The sequence below is a fragment of the Muntiacus reevesi genome, chromosome 1, assembly GCF_963930625.1.
Source record: "Muntiacus reevesi chromosome 1, mMunRee1.1, whole genome shotgun sequence".
Lineage (NCBI taxonomy): Eukaryota > Metazoa > Chordata > Mammalia > Artiodactyla > Cervidae > Muntiacus > Muntiacus reevesi.
Genome location: NC_089249.1, coordinates 195,889,381 through 195,908,953, shown reverse-complemented (window position 1 = coordinate 195,908,953; position 19,573 = coordinate 195,889,381). Strand labels below are relative to the sequence as shown.

The following is a 19,573-nucleotide window of genomic DNA, read 5'->3' as shown; positions in this document are numbered from 1 at the left end:
AGCCGGGCAGCACTCAGCTGCCAAGCCCCAACCCTGGAGAGAAAGCCCTCAAAGACCGTCACTCCAGGCTCCGCCCCTAGCCCCGCCCCCAAACCCTCGGCGCGGGCCAGCGCGGCCCACCCCGCCTCACCGTTGGACAGCTCGGAGAGCGTGGGATCCTGGTTGGCTGACGTGGTTGTCAGTTAGGGTCCAGGCCTTGATAACCCGTCCCCGAACTTCGAGGGGGCGGGCTCGGGTGCGGGCGCGGCTGGGGCTGCGGCTTCAGGTAAAGCACCAGCTTTCTGGGCACTGATGGGGAATCTGGGGGGCGGGGATCAGGGGTACGCACCGGGACGGGGTGCTGAGCTTTCAGCCCCTCTGCGGGCTCAGCGCGCAGCGACGGGGAGGGCGCAGTGTTCGCTGCCTGGGACCCCTCCACTCTCACACTGGGAGTCCCAGGTGGCGAGCGAGCAGAGTTGGGGCCCTCTGGGTTCGTGAGGTCTCCTTTCTCCCGCCCTTCAGGAGCGAAGTGGGGGGGGGGGTCGTTCGCCCCCTGTGCTCCCACGACTTCGGGATCCTTTCCCGGAGTCGCTCCGGGACAGCTTGAGGACCCGAGTCCATCCCCTCGCTCTGGACCTGAGTGTGTGTAGGGTGATTCGGAAACCGTGTTGGGGGGAGGGACGGATGGCCCCCGGGGCCGGCAGACAATGGGCAGCGGATGGAACCGCCCGGCAGCGTTTCCTGCAGGAAACTGCTCTGTCTCTGTGAGGCCGTCCTGAGGCGACATGGGGGTGACGGGGTGCTGACCTCAGTACCTCCCCCCTCGCACTATCATCAGCCTCCACCCGCACTTCAGGGGTCTGAGAGTCCCGCCTCAACATTAGGGGGGGGTGCCTCCACCCAGAACCTCAATCTGGGAAGACGGCCCCCTCTCCAAGACCGGGATCTGAACTGCCTTCCGCATTCCCCTACCCCTCAGGTTTTGCGATCGCAGCTCTGAGTCCCAAAATAATCCCTGGGGCGGGAGTGGGGGCGTGTGGCGTCGACTCTGACGGCCTAATGAGGGGTCTCAGGCAGAGGATGTGGATCTAGCCGTGACAGCTCCTCGGGCAGGGAGCGGAGGACAGGGGAGAACGGTTGCACGCCTCCCGCCCCCGCTCCGGCGAGGGTACAACCCCTGGAGTCACCAGCCTTTGGCCCTGCTCTTCCCATTAGGGACACACGCAGGAGGCAGGCGGGAATGCAAGCTGGGAGGGCCGACCTCCTCTGGCTCTGTGCCCCTCCTGGTGAGTGGAGGGCTGTTTACAGAAGGCCATCAAGTGGAGTGGGCAATGCAGTGGGCGTGTGTGTTAAGTGGCTTCAGTCGTGTCCGACTCTCTACCACCCTATGGACTGTAGCCCGCCAGGCTCCTCTAGCAATAGGATTGCCCAGGCAAGAATGAAATATTGGAAAAGCTGCTGGGTTCAAGAAGCTGCTTCTGCCCATTTACAACCTTGGCTGGGTCACTTCATCTCTGAGTCTCAGTTTCTCCATCTGCACAATGGGGAAGGGGGGAAAAGAATAATGCTAAGAAAATCTACTTCAAAAGGCCTAGGAGGTTTTTTTTTTTTACTAAGCTGACACCCATAAGTTGATTAGAATCGAGGCTACCCCCGTAGCAAATGCAAAGGGTTTTGTTATATTGCTATTTACTCTTCCTGGGGCTGCTGCTGCTGCTGCTTAGTCACTTCAGTCGTGTCCGACTCTGTGCGACCCCATGGACTGTAACCCGGCAGGCTCCTCTGTCCACGGGCATTCTCCAGGCAAGAATACTGGAAAGGGTTGCCATGCCCTTCTCTAGGAGATATTCCCGACCCAGGGATCGAACCCAAGTCTTCTGCATTGCAGGTGGATTCTTTACCATCTGAGCCACCAGGAAAGCCCCTTCTTGGGGCATCCACCCATTTTTCAAGCCAACTTCTGGGTCTGGCTGCTCCAGCTGGTTTGGGTCTTAGGAATGACCCAGAGCTGTTTTTTTGTTTGTTTTAATTCCCAGGGTCTCGGGTTTGGGTGTGGCCAGATCCCTGAAGGAAGGGACTGATCCCACTGAGGTAGTTGGCCAGCTGTGTGTGAGGCCGGCCCAGACCCCTAAGCCCCAGTCCAGGTTTTTTCCATGACCCAGCTCTTCCCAGAGAGCTTCCTGAAAACAAGTCCTGAGAGGCACTGACTGTCCTCTGTGCTGCCCCGCTGACCTGCCCCTTATAGCCAGTGTGAGGGACAGGAAACAGCTGCTTCAGGACGGTAAGTTCCCCACCACTCCCTCCTCCCTTGGGGAGTGAGGGTGGGGAGATGTCAGGAACCCAGGTTGGACAGAGGTGGCCAGTGGGCCCGTCTCCCCAGTCGTGGAGCAAAATGAGTCAGGTGGGCCAACGGATGGCTGGTGGGTGTTAGGTATGCAGGTGGTCATCAGGAGTGCAGGAGACCTGAAGAGGTGATGGGGAAATTTGCCAGGTGGTTAATGCAGATGGGCAGCAGGTCAGGGAGAGTACAGATTGGGGCTGCCGGGCACCTGCTGGTGGAGGGCTGGGCAGACAAGAGTTCCCCAGAGGATGAGCAGAACCCAGGCTGAGGACATTTCCTATAGGTAATAGACTTAATTGCTTTATGCCTTAGCTTCCCCATCTGGAAAAGGGGGAACCATCCTACCTTGCAGGTTTATACTGGGGGAGGTACATTAAATGAGACCAGTGGTACAGAGTAGGCACTCAATACAAGCTGTCTACACGTCTCTGAGGGTTTTTCATGTGGGTTCTTCAAAGCCCCATCTTTCCTGCCCTGTGCTTTCTGAAACAAAGCACAGTAACTTTGATTTGTGGACTCAATAACAAAGTTCTGGAAAAATCCCTGTTAAATATCACATTATTAGATGTGACCCAATCTTCAGTTTCTTTTTTAGATTTACTTATTTTTATTTGTTTGTTTTTGCTGCGCTGTGTCTTTGTTGTTGCGCCTTTTTCTAGTTGCGGCAAACCTAGGCTGCTCTTCATTGCAGTGCCCAGGCTTCCCACTGTGGTCGCTTCTCTTATTGTGGAGTGTGGGCTGTAGGCGTGTGGGCTTCAGTAGTTGCGGCACACAGGGCTTAGTTGCTCCACTGCATGTGGGATCTTTCCAGGGATCGAACTCATGTCCCCTTCATTGGCAGGTGGATTTTTAACCACTGGATCACCAGGGAAGCCCCTCTCTCAGTTTCTTAGAGCCTCCATCATATCACCTGAAGAGTCTCTCTCCCTTTAGCCCCAAACATAGCCACAGCTCTCACAATCTGGGTGCTCGTGGTTCCACTACAATTTCTCACAAACTAAGGGCAGAGCCCTGTGGCACCCCAGTAGAGAGATCACAAGGAGATTTTGCATCCTTGGTGCCTCTGACCCACAGCTCTTCATCATTCCTAAAGGATCTCACAAGTGACCCTGATGTAAATTTGGATATACAATTATATTTTGTTTGCACTCTAAGAAAAAAAAAAAGTAAGAATTCTGTTTTCTGTTTCTTTTCAGTATGCAGAATCTGACCAGATGAGTTTTTAATGAGCCCACGAAGGGCTTCCAACTCTCGCCTTCCTCCTCTGAATGTGCACACTCCACCCCTTTGAGCGTCAGTTTCTAATTTCTTCCAGGGACTGACAGAAACCTCCTCAGGTCTGGAAAGCACCACCCCCTGGCCCGCCCCCAGATGCTCTGGTTCCCTTATCACCATCCCCTCTTCTTTTGATGCCCTTCCCGCCCAGCAGGCTGAGGAGGACTGGCACAGGCGGACCCCCACAGTCATTCATCCCAAACTTTCAAGGCCATGTGAGGGAGGAGGGAGGAGAGGACCTGTGTGTGTGTGGCGGGAAGAGGGGGGAGGTTGGGGGATGGAGAGGAGCGCTTGGGTCTGTTTACTCATGCAGAGTCCAGATAGACCCCAGAGGCACAGTCAAAGGGGCAGGGTCCAGCCCTACCCACCCTCACCCCTCTGGGGGCCTTTTTCAGGGTGTGAAAAAGGTGGCGGCTACTTCGGGAAACATGGCCAAGTTTGCCCTGAATCAGAACCTGCCGGGTAAGTGTGCAAAATGGTATTTGTGTGTGTAGAGATCCACACCTGGTGCTCAGGTGCCCACACAGCCCTGCAGTTCCCTCCTCTGCAGAGTGGTTAGAGAGCCCTTTATAAAGGTGGATAATGTCCTGACCCTGCTTAAAATCTGCCTCTGGTGCCCTATTACAGGTGGAATAAAACTCCAGCTCCTCACGGTGGCCCAGAAGGTTCCTCACAGTCTGGCCCAAGTCCACCTCTTCTAGTCCTCTCCCCCCTCCCTTCTTTCACTCTGCTCTGCACATCCTCACCTCCATCCCACTTTTACTCGGGTCTACCCTGCTCATTCCACCTCAGAGCCTTTGCACGCACTGTTTTCTTTTAGGAACCTTCCGTCCCAGCTGCTTTCCCCTTCTCATTCAGGGCTCAACTTTTGAGTTCCCTCCGCAGGAAATCTGCTGGGACAGCCAGAGCCAAAGCCTGTCAGTTACTCTCTGTTTCATCTCGGAATTTTTATTTTTGCCCTAAGGACCTTTTTTGAACGTTTGCGTTTAATTATCTGTCTACTACAAGTGGGCAAGAATGCTTTTCTTGTTCATTGCTATGTCCTCAGTACCTAGAAGAGTGTTTGGTACACTGTAGGTGCTCAACACGTGAATGCACAACTTTTGGGGGTGCAGATAGGTGTTTAAACCTCGGTGTGCAACCGCAGGTGTGCAGGGTTTGCAGCAGGTGGCATCGTGAAAGCTTGTCGTGGGGCGGTGGGGAGGCGCTTCTTTTGTTAGTCTCTCTGCGTCTCCCAGGCCTGACGTCCCTCCACGCTCCTGTCATGTCCGCAGACCTGGGCGGCCCTCGCCTGTGCCCCAGCGCGACTGGGGGCGCCCGCAGCCCGAGCTCGCCCTACTCGGTGGAGACCCCCTACGGCTTCCACCTGGACTTGGACTTCCTCAAGTATGTGGAGGAGCTGGAGCGCGGCCCCGCCGCCCGCCGCGCTGCGGGGCCCCAGCCCGCGCGCCGTCCCCGCGCGCCCCGGGCCGGCCTCGCAGGCGCGCGCAGTCCAGGCGCCTGGACCTCTAACGAGTCCCTGGCTAGTGACGACGGCGCAGCGCCGGGCGCACTCTCCCCCGGTGCGCCGTCGGCGCTGATGCTGCCGCCTCTCTCCCCGCGCGCACCCGTGCGCAACCCGCGCGTCGAGCGCACGCTCCTGGAGACCAGCCGGCGGTTGGAGCTAGCGCAGGCGCAAGAGGGCGCGCCCAGCCCGGCCCGCGCGGCCCCTCGCAGCCCGCGCGGGTCTGGCAACAGCAGCCCCGGCCCCAACCCGGCCCTGGCCTCGCCGGGCCCCGCGCAGCTGCAGCTGGTGCGCGAGCAGATGGCCGCGGCGCTGCGGCGCCTGCGCGAGCTCGAGGAACAAGCGCGCGCGCTGCCCGAGCTGCAGGAGCAGGTGCGCGCGCTGCGCGCTGAGAAGGCGCGGTTGCTGGCTGCGCGCCGGCAGCCGGAGTCCGACGGGGAGGCCGAGGCGCGCCCGGACAAGCTTGCTCAGCTGCGGCGGCTCACCGAGCGCCTGGCCACTTCTGAGCGCGGCGTTCGCGCCAGGGCCAGCCCCGGGGCTGACGGCCCGGACGGGTCGGCTTCTAGCCACAGCGAGGGTGCGCCGCCGGTCCTCGACCGGGCGCCCCAGACACGGGAGGCAGGCACCCAGATCGTGCCGGAGACCCAAAAGGTGGGAGTCCAGGCGGTGCCGGAGACCCAGGAGGCCGGCGTGGGGGCAACTCCTGAGACCCTCGAGGCGGAGGCGTGGGTGACGGAGGCTCTGCTGGGGCTGCCCGCGGCCGCCGAGCGCGAGCTGGAGCTACTTCGCGCCAGCCTGGAGCATCAGCGCGGGGTGAGCGAGCTCCTGCGGGGCCGGCTGTGCGAGCTGGAGGAAGCCCGCGAAGCTGCTGAGGAGGCCAAGGCCGAGGCCGCGGCGTCCCGGCCCAAGCAGTGCGAGGCTACCACCCAGACCCCATGGGATTATGTGGAGAAGACCACGCAGACCGATGCTCCACTGGAGGCCCCGGCCCCGATGCCGGAGAACCCGCCCGGATCCATGGATGGGGATAGGGCCGTGGCACCCGCGGGTGAGTCCCCATCCCTCGCTGAGCCCTGGCTTGCTGGCCGCTGAATTCGAACTCAGTGTCCTCATCTGATCTCCGCCAGGCACCCTCAAATCCATCATGAAGAGGAAAGATGGTACACCTGGTGGCCAAACCAGCCCCGGCCCAAAGAGCCTGCAGTTTGTTGGGGTCCTCAATGGAGAGTGAGCACTTTTCCTTTCCCATGGCAGCATCTGCTGGGACATAGACTGGAGTTTTGAATCCCAGCTCTACCCCTCGCTTGCAGCGTGGTCTTGGCAGGCCTCAGTGTCCACATCTGTAAAATGGGGGCAACCACTTCCCACCTCGCAGGACACCAGACTGAGCCCACAGGGGAGGCTCAGCATCAGCCTCCCACTCTGCCCCCAGGTATGAGAGCTCATCCAGCGAGGGCGACAGCGAGGATGGCGCTGCCGAGCCCACGAGGAGCAGTTCCTCGGGCTCAGGCGACGACAGCGGTGCGGCATCCGACTCCGAGACCCCTGGCGCTCCCAGCGGCAAGGAGGACCAGGACGCCGAACCGGAGGCAGAGCCGGAGGCAGAGCAGGAACCTCAGCCGGGTGCCCAGGGGAGGTGAGCCGCGCGGGGGACACGGAATGGGGACGGCTGCTCTTTACTCGTCTTCCCACTCTCCATCCCGACCCCTCCTGGAGCCTCTCCGTCTCCTAGGTGCGAGCTGACCCCGCGTTTGAGGGAAGCGTGTGCAGCGCTGCAGCGGCAGTTGAGCCGGCCCCGCGGGGTCCCCCGCGACAGTGTGAGTGAATAGAGAGCCCTTCAGAGTCAGAGGCCCGCCGGGGACCCCGTCTGACGCCCGCCTAGGGAAGAGCATCGCCTTGTTTAGAGTTAAGGGGGCCCCAAGTTCTGTCACCTCGCGCCAGGGCCCTCCATGGATACCTCCAGGTCTCCAAAGGGATCTCCACCCCAGAACTGGGCTGATCTCTCTGATTTCCCCAGAAGGGTCCACCCCAAGCCCCAGCCCCATCCCGGACTCCCCAAAAACAAGCGCTAGCCGTCTTCCTCCACTCCTGCTTCTCCCGAAGACTCTTCTCGGGAAGAGGAGCATCCTTGCCCCCTGGGGCCGGTACCCACACTGACACTACTCCATCCTCCATAGGGGTGCGGCCCCACGAGCCCACGCGCCCCCCCCCCTCCCAAATACGGAGGGACCACCCTCCCCTGCCTGGCCTCCACACCTGCCCTGGACTCTCGCTGATGTCTCTCTCCTGTCCTGGCAGGGCGCGGCGCGCCTGGTGGCGCAGGAGTGGTTTCGGGTGTCGAGCCAGCGGCGCTCTCAAGCGGAGCCCGTGGCCGGGGTGCTGGGCGCGGTGGCGCGCCTGGGGCGGGAGCTGCTGGAGCACGTGGTGAACCTGGCGGATGGCAACGGAAACACAGCCCTTCACTACAGCGTGTCCCATGGGAACCTGGCCATCGCGAGCTTGCTGCTGGATACGGGTCAGCATTGAGGAGGGGTGGGGAGGGCACTGGGGAAGAGGGACCCACGGAAGGGGGAATCTGGGTAGTGCTGGGCCTGCACTACCATCCTGCACCTGCCAAGGATGCAGAGGACTGGCATTCTCGCCTGAACTCTCACCTCCCATCATCTCAGGTCACTGTCTCCTGTTGTCCGACTTCCACAATCCTTGGGCCTCATGGGACCAGTAGCCATTGCTCCCACCTAGTTTCAGGCCACTGTCTCCTTGCTCACCCTCTGGCCTGTTATTAACTCCTCCTTCATGTACTCTTTCAGACTCCTGCTGCTGCCCTTCCCTCACTTCATCCTGCTTGCTTATCACACTTCATTGAGGCACACAGTAGACCCTCTGGTGTTTGTTGAATGAATGAGCTTTCACGAATGGGAGCTCTGGGTGGGTGTGTGTAGGGACTGGAGAGAATGATCAGTGTTACTTGATAAGTATCAAACATAATTTCCCACAGAGGTAAGGGCCATGACAAGATAAAATCAGGGGAGGGAATCAAGAAATAGGGTAATCCTTTAGCTTAGGATCCTTCCTTAGCAAGGCCTCAGAGAAGGGAAAGCAGGGGAGGATAGGTGGGGCGCCTGGCGGGCTGCAGCCCTGCCACTGTGGTTACTTTGAACCCCTTCTGCACCTAACATCCTCCACCAGGGTCACAGAAGCCTGTGGGAGGAATGGACAGCTAGACAGTAGGCCACACAACTGGGGGATGCCCTTAGTCCTGACTTAACCACCCCACCTTTTAAAAAAAATTATTTGCTTGTACCAGGTCTTGATTATCTCATGCAGGATCTTTGTTGTGGAATGCGAAATCTTAGTTGTAGCATGTGGGATCTAGTTCCCTGAACAGGGATGGAACCTCAGGCCCCCTGCATTGGCAGCGCAGAGTCTCAACCACTGTACCACCAAGGAAGCCCAGTGACTTAACCTTTTTACTTCTCAGCCCACTGTCTCAGATCTCCTCTGACTAGGACATCTACTCCAATACCTTGATCCCTTCCTTTCCCCAGACCTCTCCCACCATTCATCTCCCCAAAGTGCACCTAGCCTTGAACTTTCAGAATGGTGGGGTACACAAGCATTAAACACCCTGGGGAATGAGATCCAGAGGTAGGTGCTATGATGTGTGGGAGGGGGCCAAGATGGCAACAGAACTGACTCCAGAGGAAACGGAGCTGACATTTGTGTTCACCTGTCGAGGACAGGCAGCGACAACCAAGCTGTTTCCCAGGGCTGCTGTGACAACAAACCACAAAGTGCCACAACGTGGGAGGTTTAGAACAAATTCATCGTGTTGCAGTTCAGGAGGCCATTAAGTTCACAGGACTGGTTCATTCTTAGGAGGTCCGAGTGACTGTTGCGTGCCTTTCTCCTCGTTTCTGATGGCAACTTATCTCTGCCTTCAGCATCACATGGAGATCTCTGTGTCTATTTCTTCTGAGGATACCAGTCATATGGAATTGTTCAGTTGCTCAGTTGTGTCTGATTCTTTGTGACCCCACGGATGGCAGCATGCCAGGCTCCTCTGCCCTCGTCTATCTCCTGGAGTTTGCTCAAATTCATGTCTATAAGTGATGGGGCCAAATTCCTTTTGATCTGTTCTGGCCGCTGCGTGGAAACTGGAGTAAACTTGGGACACCACGGGGGCCCAGCTGACAGTTCTCTGGGGGAACAACAATGGTGGCTTTGTGGGCCGTAGTCCTTTTATTGATGCTTTCCAACTAATGCTGAAGCCTCTTGAGAGTCCCTTGGACTGCAAGGAGATCAAGTCAATCCTAAGAGAAAACAACCTTGAGTATTTATTGGAAGGACTAATACTGAAGCTGAAGCTCCAGTATTCTGGCCACCTGATGCGAAGAGCCGACTCATTGGAAAAGACCCTGATGCTGGGAAAGACTGAAGGTGGAAGAGGGCAACAGAGGATGAGATGGTTGGATGGCATCACCGATTCAATGGACATGAACTTGAGCAAACGCCAGAAAATAGTGGACAGGGAGGCATGGCATGCTGCAGTCAGACATGACTGAGTGAACAATGGGAGATATTGCTCTAGGTACTGGGGGATACAGCGGTAGACAGAACCAAGTCTCCAAACCAGTTTGTAATAGGGAGGTGAGGAAACCCCTCAGTGAGATCGAAACAACTCTGAAGGTAAGAGAAGGGCCACATGGCTCTTGGAGAGGGAAGAGCCTTGTAAGGCAGAGGAACAGTAAAATCATGCATGACCTTCAGTGACCAAGCTGGCTAAACAGATGGTGAACTTGATGCTTGGAGGGAAGTGAGTGGACCAAGAAGTGTCAGCTTCTTGAACTGAGCCCTCTTCTCTCTCCCAGGGGTCTGCAAGATTGACCACCAGAATCGAGCTGGCTACTCCGCCCTCATGTTGGCGGCACTCACCTCTGTGGGGCGAGAGGAGGACATGGCTGTGGTCCAGAGACTCTTCCGCATGGGCAACGTTAACGCCAAGGCCAGCCAGGTGCATGGATGCCTCCTCCCTGGCTGAGTCCAGGGGGCACTTTCCCTTTCCAAGCCAAGTGTCTGGGACCCTCCTCCCTTTTCTGCAGAGCCCACACCAGCCCTGTCCCCTTCTTTCCCTCTTCCCAGACGGGACAGACAGCCCTCATGCTGGCCATCAGCCACGGCCGTCAGGACATGGTAGCTGCCCTGCTGGCGTGCGGGGCGGACGTGAATGTGCAAGATGCAGACGGGGCCACGGCGCTGATGTGCGCCAGCGAGTATGGGCGCCTGGACACTGTGCGGTTGCTTCTGGCCCAGCCGGGCTGCGACCCTGCCCTCCTGGACAACGTGAGCCACCGTGGGGCTGGTGTGGGGTAGCGGTGCCTTGATTCAGGGACCTGACTGTCTCCATGATCCCTCAGGAGGGCACCAGTGCCCTGGCCATTGCCCTGGAGGCTGAGCAGGACGAGGTGGCCGCTCTGCTGCACACCCACCTGAGCTCAGGCCAGCCTGGCCCCCAGGTGAGTGCGACCCCATCCTGCAGAAAGGGAGTTGCCCAGCTGCACAGCTCAAGGAGATCAAGCATGCCCCCAGGAAAGTGGTTCTCTGTGCACCCGCCAGGGGAGCACCGGGTGGTGGGAACTGGGTCTGATGGTCAACCTTCAGAACACCCCAAGGGTTAGACACACTTTCACATGTAAAGTGAAGGTCATGAGGCTGAGGCCTCCAGAGGGGCTTGCCCTAAGGTCAGACAAGAGCTGTTAGACCTAGCTCAGACTATCATGTCTGTGGACTCCCATTACAGGCCCAGAGCAAAGGAATAAAAGCATCCTTTGGAGTTAGTCCTCTTGCCTGGAGATCCGATAGACCAAGAAAAAGCCTGGCAGGCTACAGTCAATGAGGTTGCAGAGAGCTGGAGATGACTGAGGGAGCAAGCAACTAACACTTTCACTTTGGAGTTAGGGAGCAGGGCAAGAGGATTCAGTCTGTCCCCAAGGGGGAGGGGCTTATATGTGACAGCTTCCTAATTAAACTTGCCCTGCCAGCCTCCACTTCCTGCACTCTCTGGTACATGTGTGGGAAAAGAACCACAGAGGTCAAGTGCCTCTTCCAGGTCAGATGGGACAGAGGCTGGATTTAAATCCTGGCAGCCTGGCTCTGCTGTGCAAGGTGGAGTCCTCCAGTAACTTAAGCATCTCTGAATGTTAAGGGGGGCTGAAACCGAGTGTCCTGTCTGCAGGAGACTGACAGGACCCCCCCCCCCCCACCTCTCTCACCAGCTATCCCCCGATTCATCCATGGCCACGCCTGGTGAAGGAGGCTGCGGTGACAGTGGAGAGGACCCCCTGCCCCTGTGACTGGCCTAGCACACTGGACCCAGATGAGGGGTGGGGGGGGGTCCTGATCCCTGGGCAGAGGTCTGTGGCCAGAGGCTCAGCTTGAACTGCAAAGGGTGAGGATGCAGCTGAGGGAGTGACACAGCCCCTAGTCTACCCTCTTCCAGTCTTCTTCCCTAATAAAACCTTTCTAACTCATCTTGTCCTGTTTTGGAAATGTACATAGACACATGGTTCTCCCTCCTCACAAGGAAAATGCCTTGTTGGGGAACACCCCTACTTTCAGAGTACAGTGGGTCAGTGACCACCTGGGGGACCCACAGAAGAATTTTGGAAATCTAATGACAACCCAGACAAAACCTCAAGTTTACATACGATATAAACGCTTTATTAACAGCAGATCATCCTGGTGGGCCACAGCATCAACCCAGACATCCAGCACCCTGTAAACAAACCCAAGCGTTGAGATGCTGACAGGTGTCCCCACCCCAAACAGGCAAACTCCCTCCCCCATCTTGCAGCAGACCCTGACCAAGAACCCTTGATCCACGGTCTTCACGAAATCTCCCTACCCCCAGGCAAGGGTCTAACAAGGAGATGCTCTATTTCCCACTCCCTCTGTGCACTCACCAGTCACAAGTTCAGCGCAGCCTCCGAGCCTCTCGCTCTGACTCCAACAGGGTGAGCACGTCGCCCTCGCGCACGGGGCCTTTCACGTTTCGGATGATGGAGCGGCTCGTGTCGTCCATGAATTCTACGCGCACCTACGGGGCCCACAGGAGGGACGGGAAGAAGTCAGAGTCGGTTGAGAATAGGATCCGTGGGATAAGCGGTTGATGTCGATCCAGAGAACACTTCTGCCTAGAGACACTTAAAAGCGGCTGAGGCTGGGAAGGCATGAATGGGATAGGAAACAAGCCGGAGAGGGGCCGAGGCGTGGAGAACAAAGCTCTCGAACGCCAGAAGATGCCACCAGGGGAGACAACTGGGGGTTGTGAGGGCATGGAGCCACAGTGGTCGTTGGCACCGCCTGAACCAGAACAACGAACTATGTCAGAACTCGGGGAATGAGATCAACAGAGCCCAGATCCGGTGGGCAGGGCCTTGGCTAAAGTTCCAACCCTCGACCCTCTGTAAGCTCTGGAAAATAGGGAACGTATTGGTTCCCAGATACCAGGGAACAAATCCCAGCGCACAGAAATTATCTTCGAGATTCAGACTTTAGAAACACCGCCGCAAACATCCCCCGCTCCCCGCCTCCCCCGCTCACCTGCGTGCACTGTCCCTGCGAACCGGTCCTGCCCAACACCTTGGTGACCTGGGGAAAGAAACTGGAATCAGATCTAGCCCACCCGGTTCCCTTACTCCCTCCTCCCTCATCTGGGCCCTCAAAACCATGCCTCAGCCTCACCCTGGCAAGCTTGATGGGCTGCACACGGCTTGTGTCCATGATGGCGGCGCGGCGGCGGTCGGGCGGAGAGGAGTCACGTGCTTCGGAGAGACTATTTATATGACTCCCTAGCCCCGCCCATTCCCGCGCTCGCGAGACCCTACGCCATGTTCCCAGCAGTCCCTGCAGTAGAAACGTCACCGGCGCCCTTCAGTGCCGGTGAAGAGATGGCGTCCGCTACCCGTTTCATCCAGCGGCTGCGGAACTGGGCATCCGGGGTGCGCGGGGCGGGGCGGGAAGGGACTGTGGATGCTGGAGGCCCTGTGCGTCCTGACCCGCTCCCACTACTCACCTCTTTCTTGCATCTCTGGGGCTGAGGCCATTAGTGCCGAGATTCCCCTAAGCAGGGAATTCTCCTCAGCCCGGAACCCCGAATTCATGACCCCTTCAACCCAGGACACCTTCCCCAGCCCTTGGCTGTGGTACCACTCAGGTCTGGGGTCTCCCTAGGGCCGTACCTTCTTAGCTTTGGGATCTTGTTCCAGCCCTCAGCTCCGCTGTTCACCTCCAAGGCCCGTATCCTGTCTTCAAAGACCCATCTCTCACCTTTCTCTTAATTTGTCCTGTGCGGGACTGCCCGTTAGCTGGTTTTCTCTTTGGGGATGCCCTGGGAACTGACCTCCATCCTTTCTCCCACAGCGAGACTTGCAGGCGAAACTGCAGCTGCGCTACCAGGAGATCTCCAAACGGTGAGCAAACCCCGCTCGCTGCCCAAACTCCAATCCTGCCTTCCGTCTATCAGAAAAAAACAAAACCCCTGTTCTTTTAGACCCCGAAACGCTGGGCCGAAATCCTGCCTTAGTTGGCTGTGAAGACAGAGGTCTGCGTTTCATCTTGCTGCACTGTCAAACATTGTGGTTCTTCTGGAACAACCAGATGGGGCGTGAATTCTGAGTGGGAATTTTCCGTGATTTGCAGCCTGCAGTGTGGTCCTGACAGTATTATCATCCCCAAGCTATGTATGAAAATATTTGAGACTCAGAGAAACTAAAATCACTCAAGCCAGAAATTGACAGCCGGGATTTGAACCCAGAAGCGTCTTTGATTTCTAACTTGAATCGGAAAATTAATTGACATTTACAAGCCCGGGCTCTGTCCTCAGCCCTTGGGAATCACAGGGGAAGAGAAAAGTTCTTCTCATTCCTTTCTTGGAGCTTACATCCGAGGGAGGAGGTAGAGACATAACATTCAGTTCAGTTCAGTTCAGTCGTGTCCAACTCTTTGCGACCCCATGAATCGCAGCATCCCAGGCCTCCCTGTCCATCACCAACTCCTGGAGTCTACCCAAACCCATGTCCATCGAGTCGGTGATGCCATCCAGCCATCTCATCCTCTGTCGTCCCCTTCTCCTCCTGCCCCCAATCCTTCCCAGCATTAGGGTCTTTTCCAATGAGTCAGCTCTTCGCATGAGGTGGCCAAAGTATTGGAGTTTCAGCTTCAACATCAGTCCTTCCAATGAACACCCAGGACTGATCTCCTTTAGGATGGACTCTTTGGATCTTCTTGCAGTCCAAGGGACTCTCAAGAGTCTTCTCCAGCACTACAGTTCAAAAGCATCAATTCTTCGGCGCTCAGCTTTCTTCACCATCCAACTCTCACATCCATACATGACTACTGGAAAAACCATAGCCTTGACTAGACGGACCTTTGTTGGCAAAGTAATGTCTCTGCTTCTAAATATGCTTTCTAGGTTGGTCATAACTTTCCTTCCAAGGAGTAAGCGTCTTTTAATTTCATGGCTGCAGTCACGATCTGCAGTGATTTTGGAGCCCCCCAAAATAAAGTCTGACACTGTTTCCCCTGTTTCCCCATCTATTTCCCATGAAGTGATGGGACCAGATGCCATGATCTTAGTTTTCTGAATGTTGAGCTTTAAGCCAGGGAAATAAACACAGCAAGTAAAAGACACTGTTTTAGAATGCTCTGAAGAGAAAACAAAATGAACCAGATGGCGAGTGGCTACCTCAGGTTAAGTGATCAGGAAAGGTCTCAGGGATTGGCTTTGGAGTCAGCTGAAATGCCAAAGGATAATGATTAAAGCAACATTCCGGACAGAGGGAGCAGTAAGTGCCAAGGCTGTGCAGCCTGACAGAGCCAGACATAGGAGGAAGACTAGTGTGGCTGAAACACTTTGAAGAAAGGGGAATAGTGGTATATATGTGTGTGTGTATGCTACAGGCAAAGGTAAGGCAGCCAGGGACTATTAGCAGGAAAGGAAGAACAATAGCATTAAAATAACCAAATCTATGTGAATATCTCTATGTTGTGACTGATTCCAGATATCAAAAGTTTTAAAGTACTTTTGCATCCTAGGTAGTTGGTGGCCCAGTTGAGGAAACAGTTTTGTAAAATTTTCAACTTTAAGGACAGTGGCGCCCCCTGGTGATTCCTCTGGGCCTTTTCAGTTGGTCTCCGTTCTCTTTACTCTTTCTGTACTTATTTTCTGGGGCTTCCCCGGTGGCTCAGCCGTAAAGAATCTGCCTGCCAGTGCAGGAGATGTAGGAGACTCAGGTTCAATTCTTGGGTCAGGAAGGTCCCCGGAGAAGGAAATGGTAACCTGCTCTAATATTCTTATCTGGAAAATTCCGTGGACAGAGGAGCCTGGTGGGCTGCAGTCCATGGGGTCCTGAAGAGTCAGACATGACTGAGCACACTGCTCGGGCTTGTTTTCTATAGATCCGTGCCCAGCAGAGGGTCTTCTTGCACTCTAGGGATTAGGAAGATTCTAACTTTAACACAGGATGTTGTTTCTTTTTTTTTCTTTTAAGTATTTATTTGGCCGTACTGGGTCTTTGTTGTGGCATGCAGGATCTTTGGTTGCAGAGTGTGGGATCTAGTTCTCCATCAGGGATTGAACCTGGGCCCCCGCATTGGGAGCAAGGAGTCTTAGCCACTGGACCACCAAGGAAGTCCTATAATATTAAGTTTTTAAACTTTGTTTTTTCTGTATTTTTTTTCCCACTTGATACATAACTATCAGTTGTTTTAAGAAAAACTTAAATACTCGGATTTTCAGAAAAGAGTTGGTAAAACCCCAGTGAATGAAAACATGATCCTTTTATGATTTTTCTTTCTTTCCTGCCCTCCCTCTCAGCAACAGTTTCTAGGAAAGCTCGTCTTTTGTTAGTGACCTTTGTTTTCTTGTTAACGTCTTTTGTTAGTGAGGTTAGCGATTCCCTTTCAGGCCTTAAACTTTGTATATTTCTTTAACCCAAATGAGGAAAGAGCTTTGTTCACCCTTCCTTGGGGCAGCAGCCACAAGGTGGCAGCAGAAACCTCAGGACAAATTGCTCTGAGTAATAAGCCCTGATCCCCTGGGCTTCCCTGGTGGCTCAGATGTTAAAGAATCTGCCTGCCATTCAGGAGACCTAGGTTTGGTTTTACCCACTTCAGTGTCTTGCCTGGAGAATTCCTTTCACTTCTGTAGAGTTCTTCAGAGAGCTGCTGAAAGAACTGGAAGCCCAGAGGTTCTACAGGCTGGCCCTTGGGGACCAGGCCCCTCAGAATGAGCTGAGTCTGGGGCTGTTGCCCTACTGTTGGTTTGCTGACCATGCCTACTTGATAGGTAGCGGGCAGAGTCTTTTCATTTCCTGAGAACCTGCAGGTGGAAACGAAGCCTGCTGCCAAGCTCTGGCCAAGCTCAGGGGTGGGAACAGGCCTCCCTCACAAAAGGTTTCTCTATGCCTTCCACTTCTGGGGCAGATGTGGGACCGATGGTGGGGCAGACCCACGCCTCGCCTCCCAGCACCTTCACATCCAGTGCCGGGGCTTCTGCCAGCTTCTGGGTCCTGGTCCTTCCCCAGGCCTGTGCCACCGGCAGTATATCAAGGGATGCCCCTGGCCCCCAGCACATCCCAGTGGCTGCCCATGCCAGGCCTTGTGACTGAGGTGATGGGCCCATGCTGCAACCCAGCCATGTGGAGAGAACAATTGTCACTTTGCTTCAGTGCCCATGTTTTTTCTTTTCAGAACTCAGCCTCCTCCCAAGCTCCCCGTGGGCCCCAGCCACAAACTCTCCAACAATTACTACTGTACTCGCGATGGCCGCCGGGAAGCCATGCCACCCTCGATTGTCATGTCTTCGCAGAAGGTGCTAGTGGCAGGCAAGCCCACAGAGAGGTGAGGAATCCTCAATGCCCCTCCTGAGACCAGCCCTCTATCCTGGTTGTGCTTTTCAAGGTCCCAAGTCTGTCTAGCGTCAACTGTGGCAGGAAATGTCCTACCGGGGGCCTTTCATCTGAGGAGCAAATGAATCCCCACCCAGCCTGGGGTGGGTTTCCTGCAAAGCAGAGGAAGCTTCATGGGACCTTCAAGGACTTTGGAAGAAGCCCAGGCATTTGTTGGGTTTGTAATTTTATCTCCTTTTAGAGAGAGAAATATGTAAACCTCAGGCCTCTCAAAACCCACTTTGGTCCTTGGCCTCAGGCAGTGTCTCTTAATTAAATATGAGGAGTAGTGGTGTTTACTTCAGAGATTTCTGCTAGGACAGGATCCCACAGACTGGGTGGCTTATAAACAACAGAAAACTGGTTCTCATGGTTCTGGAAGCTAGAAAGTCCAAGTAGAAGGTCCCTGCAGCTTCAGTGTCTGGTGAGGACGCTTTCCTGGGTTCTAGATGGTATCTTTTTGCTATGTCCTTACATGGGGGAAGGGGTGAGGGGTCTGAAGTGTCTCTTATAAGGGCTCCACCTTCACGAGCTAGTCATCTGCCAAAGGCTCCACCTCCTAATGCCGTCATACTGGGGTATAGGATTTCAATGTATGGATTTTGTGCAGAAACAAACAGTCTGTCTATAGCAGAGTTGCTATGAGGCTTAATTCACGTAATGAACTATTTGTAAGCTCTTAGAATGGAGTCAGTGGCACACCTGCCTCTTAATAATCCCACGAGTTAGGCAGTGATGACCTCTGTTGGAGAAGAAGAAGCAGGCCAGGCGCTCTGCGCGGGTCACAGCGAGGGTGGCAGAAGCGCAGTCTCCCGGCCCGTGTCCGGCCGCCCGGGTGTCGGCTCCACCGCAGTCACCCTGTGGCCCTGGGCCTGCCTTGTGGCCTCCCTGAGCCTCAGCGGCTGCTCTTGTCAGGTGGGCTTGGTGGGCTTGCCGTGTGTGCAGACCCCAGGGGCTGAGCGGGGTGGGGGCAGGGTGGGTCCCTGCCTTGGGTCTGCTGGCACAGCGTCTCCTTAGGCCTTACCCTGGTCCAAAAGGTCTTATTTTTTATTACGTATTAACTCAGCTCGATTAGACTGTGGCTGGCCTTCGTCTCATTAGCGCTTCCTGCATATAGTGCCTGCCATGTAGCAGGTGCTCAGAATCCAAGGGAAGGAGTTGCTGGGGACATGGGTCATTGCTTGGCCCTTCTGGAGCCAATGTCCTGTCCTGGGGGGCCAGTGGGAACGGGTGCTGGAGGAAGAGTCCAGCATTTCACACTATTTCTGAGACCAGGAGCCAGGACAGGCTTACTGCTTGGGGGCAGAAAGTGGTCAGCTGACCCTTTGGGGGACACCACTGGAGAGGCCTGTGCATCCTGAAACACCCTGCAATCTGGCCTCCACATCTCCGGTTTCAGCAGATATGTTGCTGCCTGGGCAGGGGATGCTCCCTCAGCTTCCTCTCCACTGCTCTCTGGACATCTGGGGCTGACTCAAGTCTCTCTTCATTTTCCAGCTCAGCTGTAGCAGCCTCTGAGAAGAAGGCTGTGTCGCCGGCTCCTCCCATAAAGAGGTGGGAGCTGTCCCAGGATGAGCCTTACCTGTGACTTTGGCTGGGGGCGCCAGGCTGAGCCCTCAGGGCCACCGGAGTGCTTCTTCCTCCTTGGACTCCTTGATTCCCTCTGGGCAGAACGTGACCTAATTTATAAAAACTATGTATTGTGCTCCCAAGAATTGCTTCTGTTTTTATTTTTGAAAGGACATATGGGCTTACTTAGACTTCAGGGTGAAGTTGGTGCCAAATCTCTTTTTTTTTTTCTTTTCTGCCCACACCACACATCTTGTGGAATCTTAGTTTCCCTGACTAGAGGTTGCACCCAGACCCCAGCAGTGAAAACGCCAGGTTCTAAGCACTGGACTGCCAGGGCATTCCTGGTGCTGTATCCTGAATCTCTGAACCCTGTGAGCATGCCGGGACAGAGCAGGAGAGTGGCTCTGTATTTCTAGGGTGACGTGCTCTCACTGGGCACAGAGATGTCACCGTCCCTCCTTGAGGGCCTGGCTCCACCCCTCAGAGCGGTGGAATGGGTTCCAGGGTGTTGTGGGGGCACTGACTGTAAAGAATGGTGGGGGGGGAGCAAAAGCTGTTCACTTCCCTCTCCCGAGAGGTGACTCCGCCCCCCCCCCGGCTCCGCCTCCAGCCATCGCTAGTGTGGATGTTCACCAGAACCCTCCCACTGCGGCCCCCACCCGTCCTAGACCAGCAGGGGCCCTGGGGGACGGTGAGGTGGCTCACAGGGAAGTTTCACCCAGGGCCCTTGCGGAAAGGCCTCACTGAGCCAGAAACTTGACTGCGCAGGCCTGGGGGTATGGGGCAGAGTCAGCCCAGCAAAGGAAAGGGCTTCTTCTCACAGAGGAATGGCCAGGGGGTGAAAGCAGAAAAGGAAGTGACCATCTGGTCACAGGCACGAAGGGGGACCACACAGTGCCCTCCAGAGTGGCAGGGTGGTGACTGCCATGGAAGAACCCCCAAAACCTGTCAGTA

At 55.8% G+C, this 19,573-nt stretch overlaps 3 protein-coding genes across 4 annotated transcripts; 2 read left to right on the top strand and 1 right to left on the bottom strand.

The window, feature by feature from the left end:
* Positions 1–222: 222 nt before the first annotated feature.
* Positions 223–11,623, top strand: KANK3 (KN motif and ankyrin repeat domains 3). Of its 2 annotated transcripts, XM_065917891.1 has the most exons (12): positions 223–265; positions 3,517–3,657; positions 3,991–4,057; positions 4,870–6,147; positions 6,227–6,326; positions 6,532–6,735; positions 6,832–6,916; positions 7,398–7,614; positions 9,971–10,113; positions 10,242–10,442; positions 10,517–10,615; positions 11,375–11,623. In XM_065917891.1, the coding sequence occupies exons 3-12, from the start codon at positions 4,024–4,026 to the stop codon at positions 11,450–11,452; spliced, it is 2,439 nt and encodes an 812-aa protein (XP_065773963.1). In that variant the 5' UTR covers positions 223–265; positions 3,517–3,657; positions 3,991–4,023; the 3' UTR covers positions 11,453–11,623. The 2 variants fall into 2 exon arrangements, with proteins under 2 accessions (XP_065773963.1, XP_065773961.1); XM_065917889.1 differs by having other exon boundaries at positions 3,517–4,057.
* Positions 11,624–11,797: 174 nt separating this feature from the next.
* Positions 11,798–12,917, bottom strand: RPS28 (ribosomal protein S28). Its single transcript, XM_065933186.1, has 4 exons — positions 12,843–12,917; positions 12,702–12,749; positions 12,062–12,195; positions 11,798–11,874 (listed from the first exon to the last, which is right to left on the bottom strand). Exons 1-3 carry the CDS (start codon positions 12,879–12,881, stop codon positions 12,073–12,075), a joined length of 210 nt encoding a protein of 69 aa, XP_065789258.1. The 5' UTR covers positions 12,882–12,917; the 3' UTR covers positions 11,798–11,874; positions 12,062–12,072.
* An 82-nt stretch (positions 12,918–12,999) lies between these two features.
* Positions 13,000–18,762, top strand: NDUFA7 (NADH:ubiquinone oxidoreductase subunit A7). The gene is made up of 4 exons (XM_065917888.1): positions 13,000–13,099; positions 13,521–13,570; positions 16,851–17,000; positions 18,545–18,762. The coding sequence occupies exons 1-4, from the start codon at positions 13,049–13,051 to the stop codon at positions 18,633–18,635; spliced, it is 342 nt and encodes a 113-aa protein (XP_065773960.1). The 5' UTR covers positions 13,000–13,048; the 3' UTR covers positions 18,636–18,762.
* Positions 18,763–19,573: the final 811 nt, after the last annotated feature.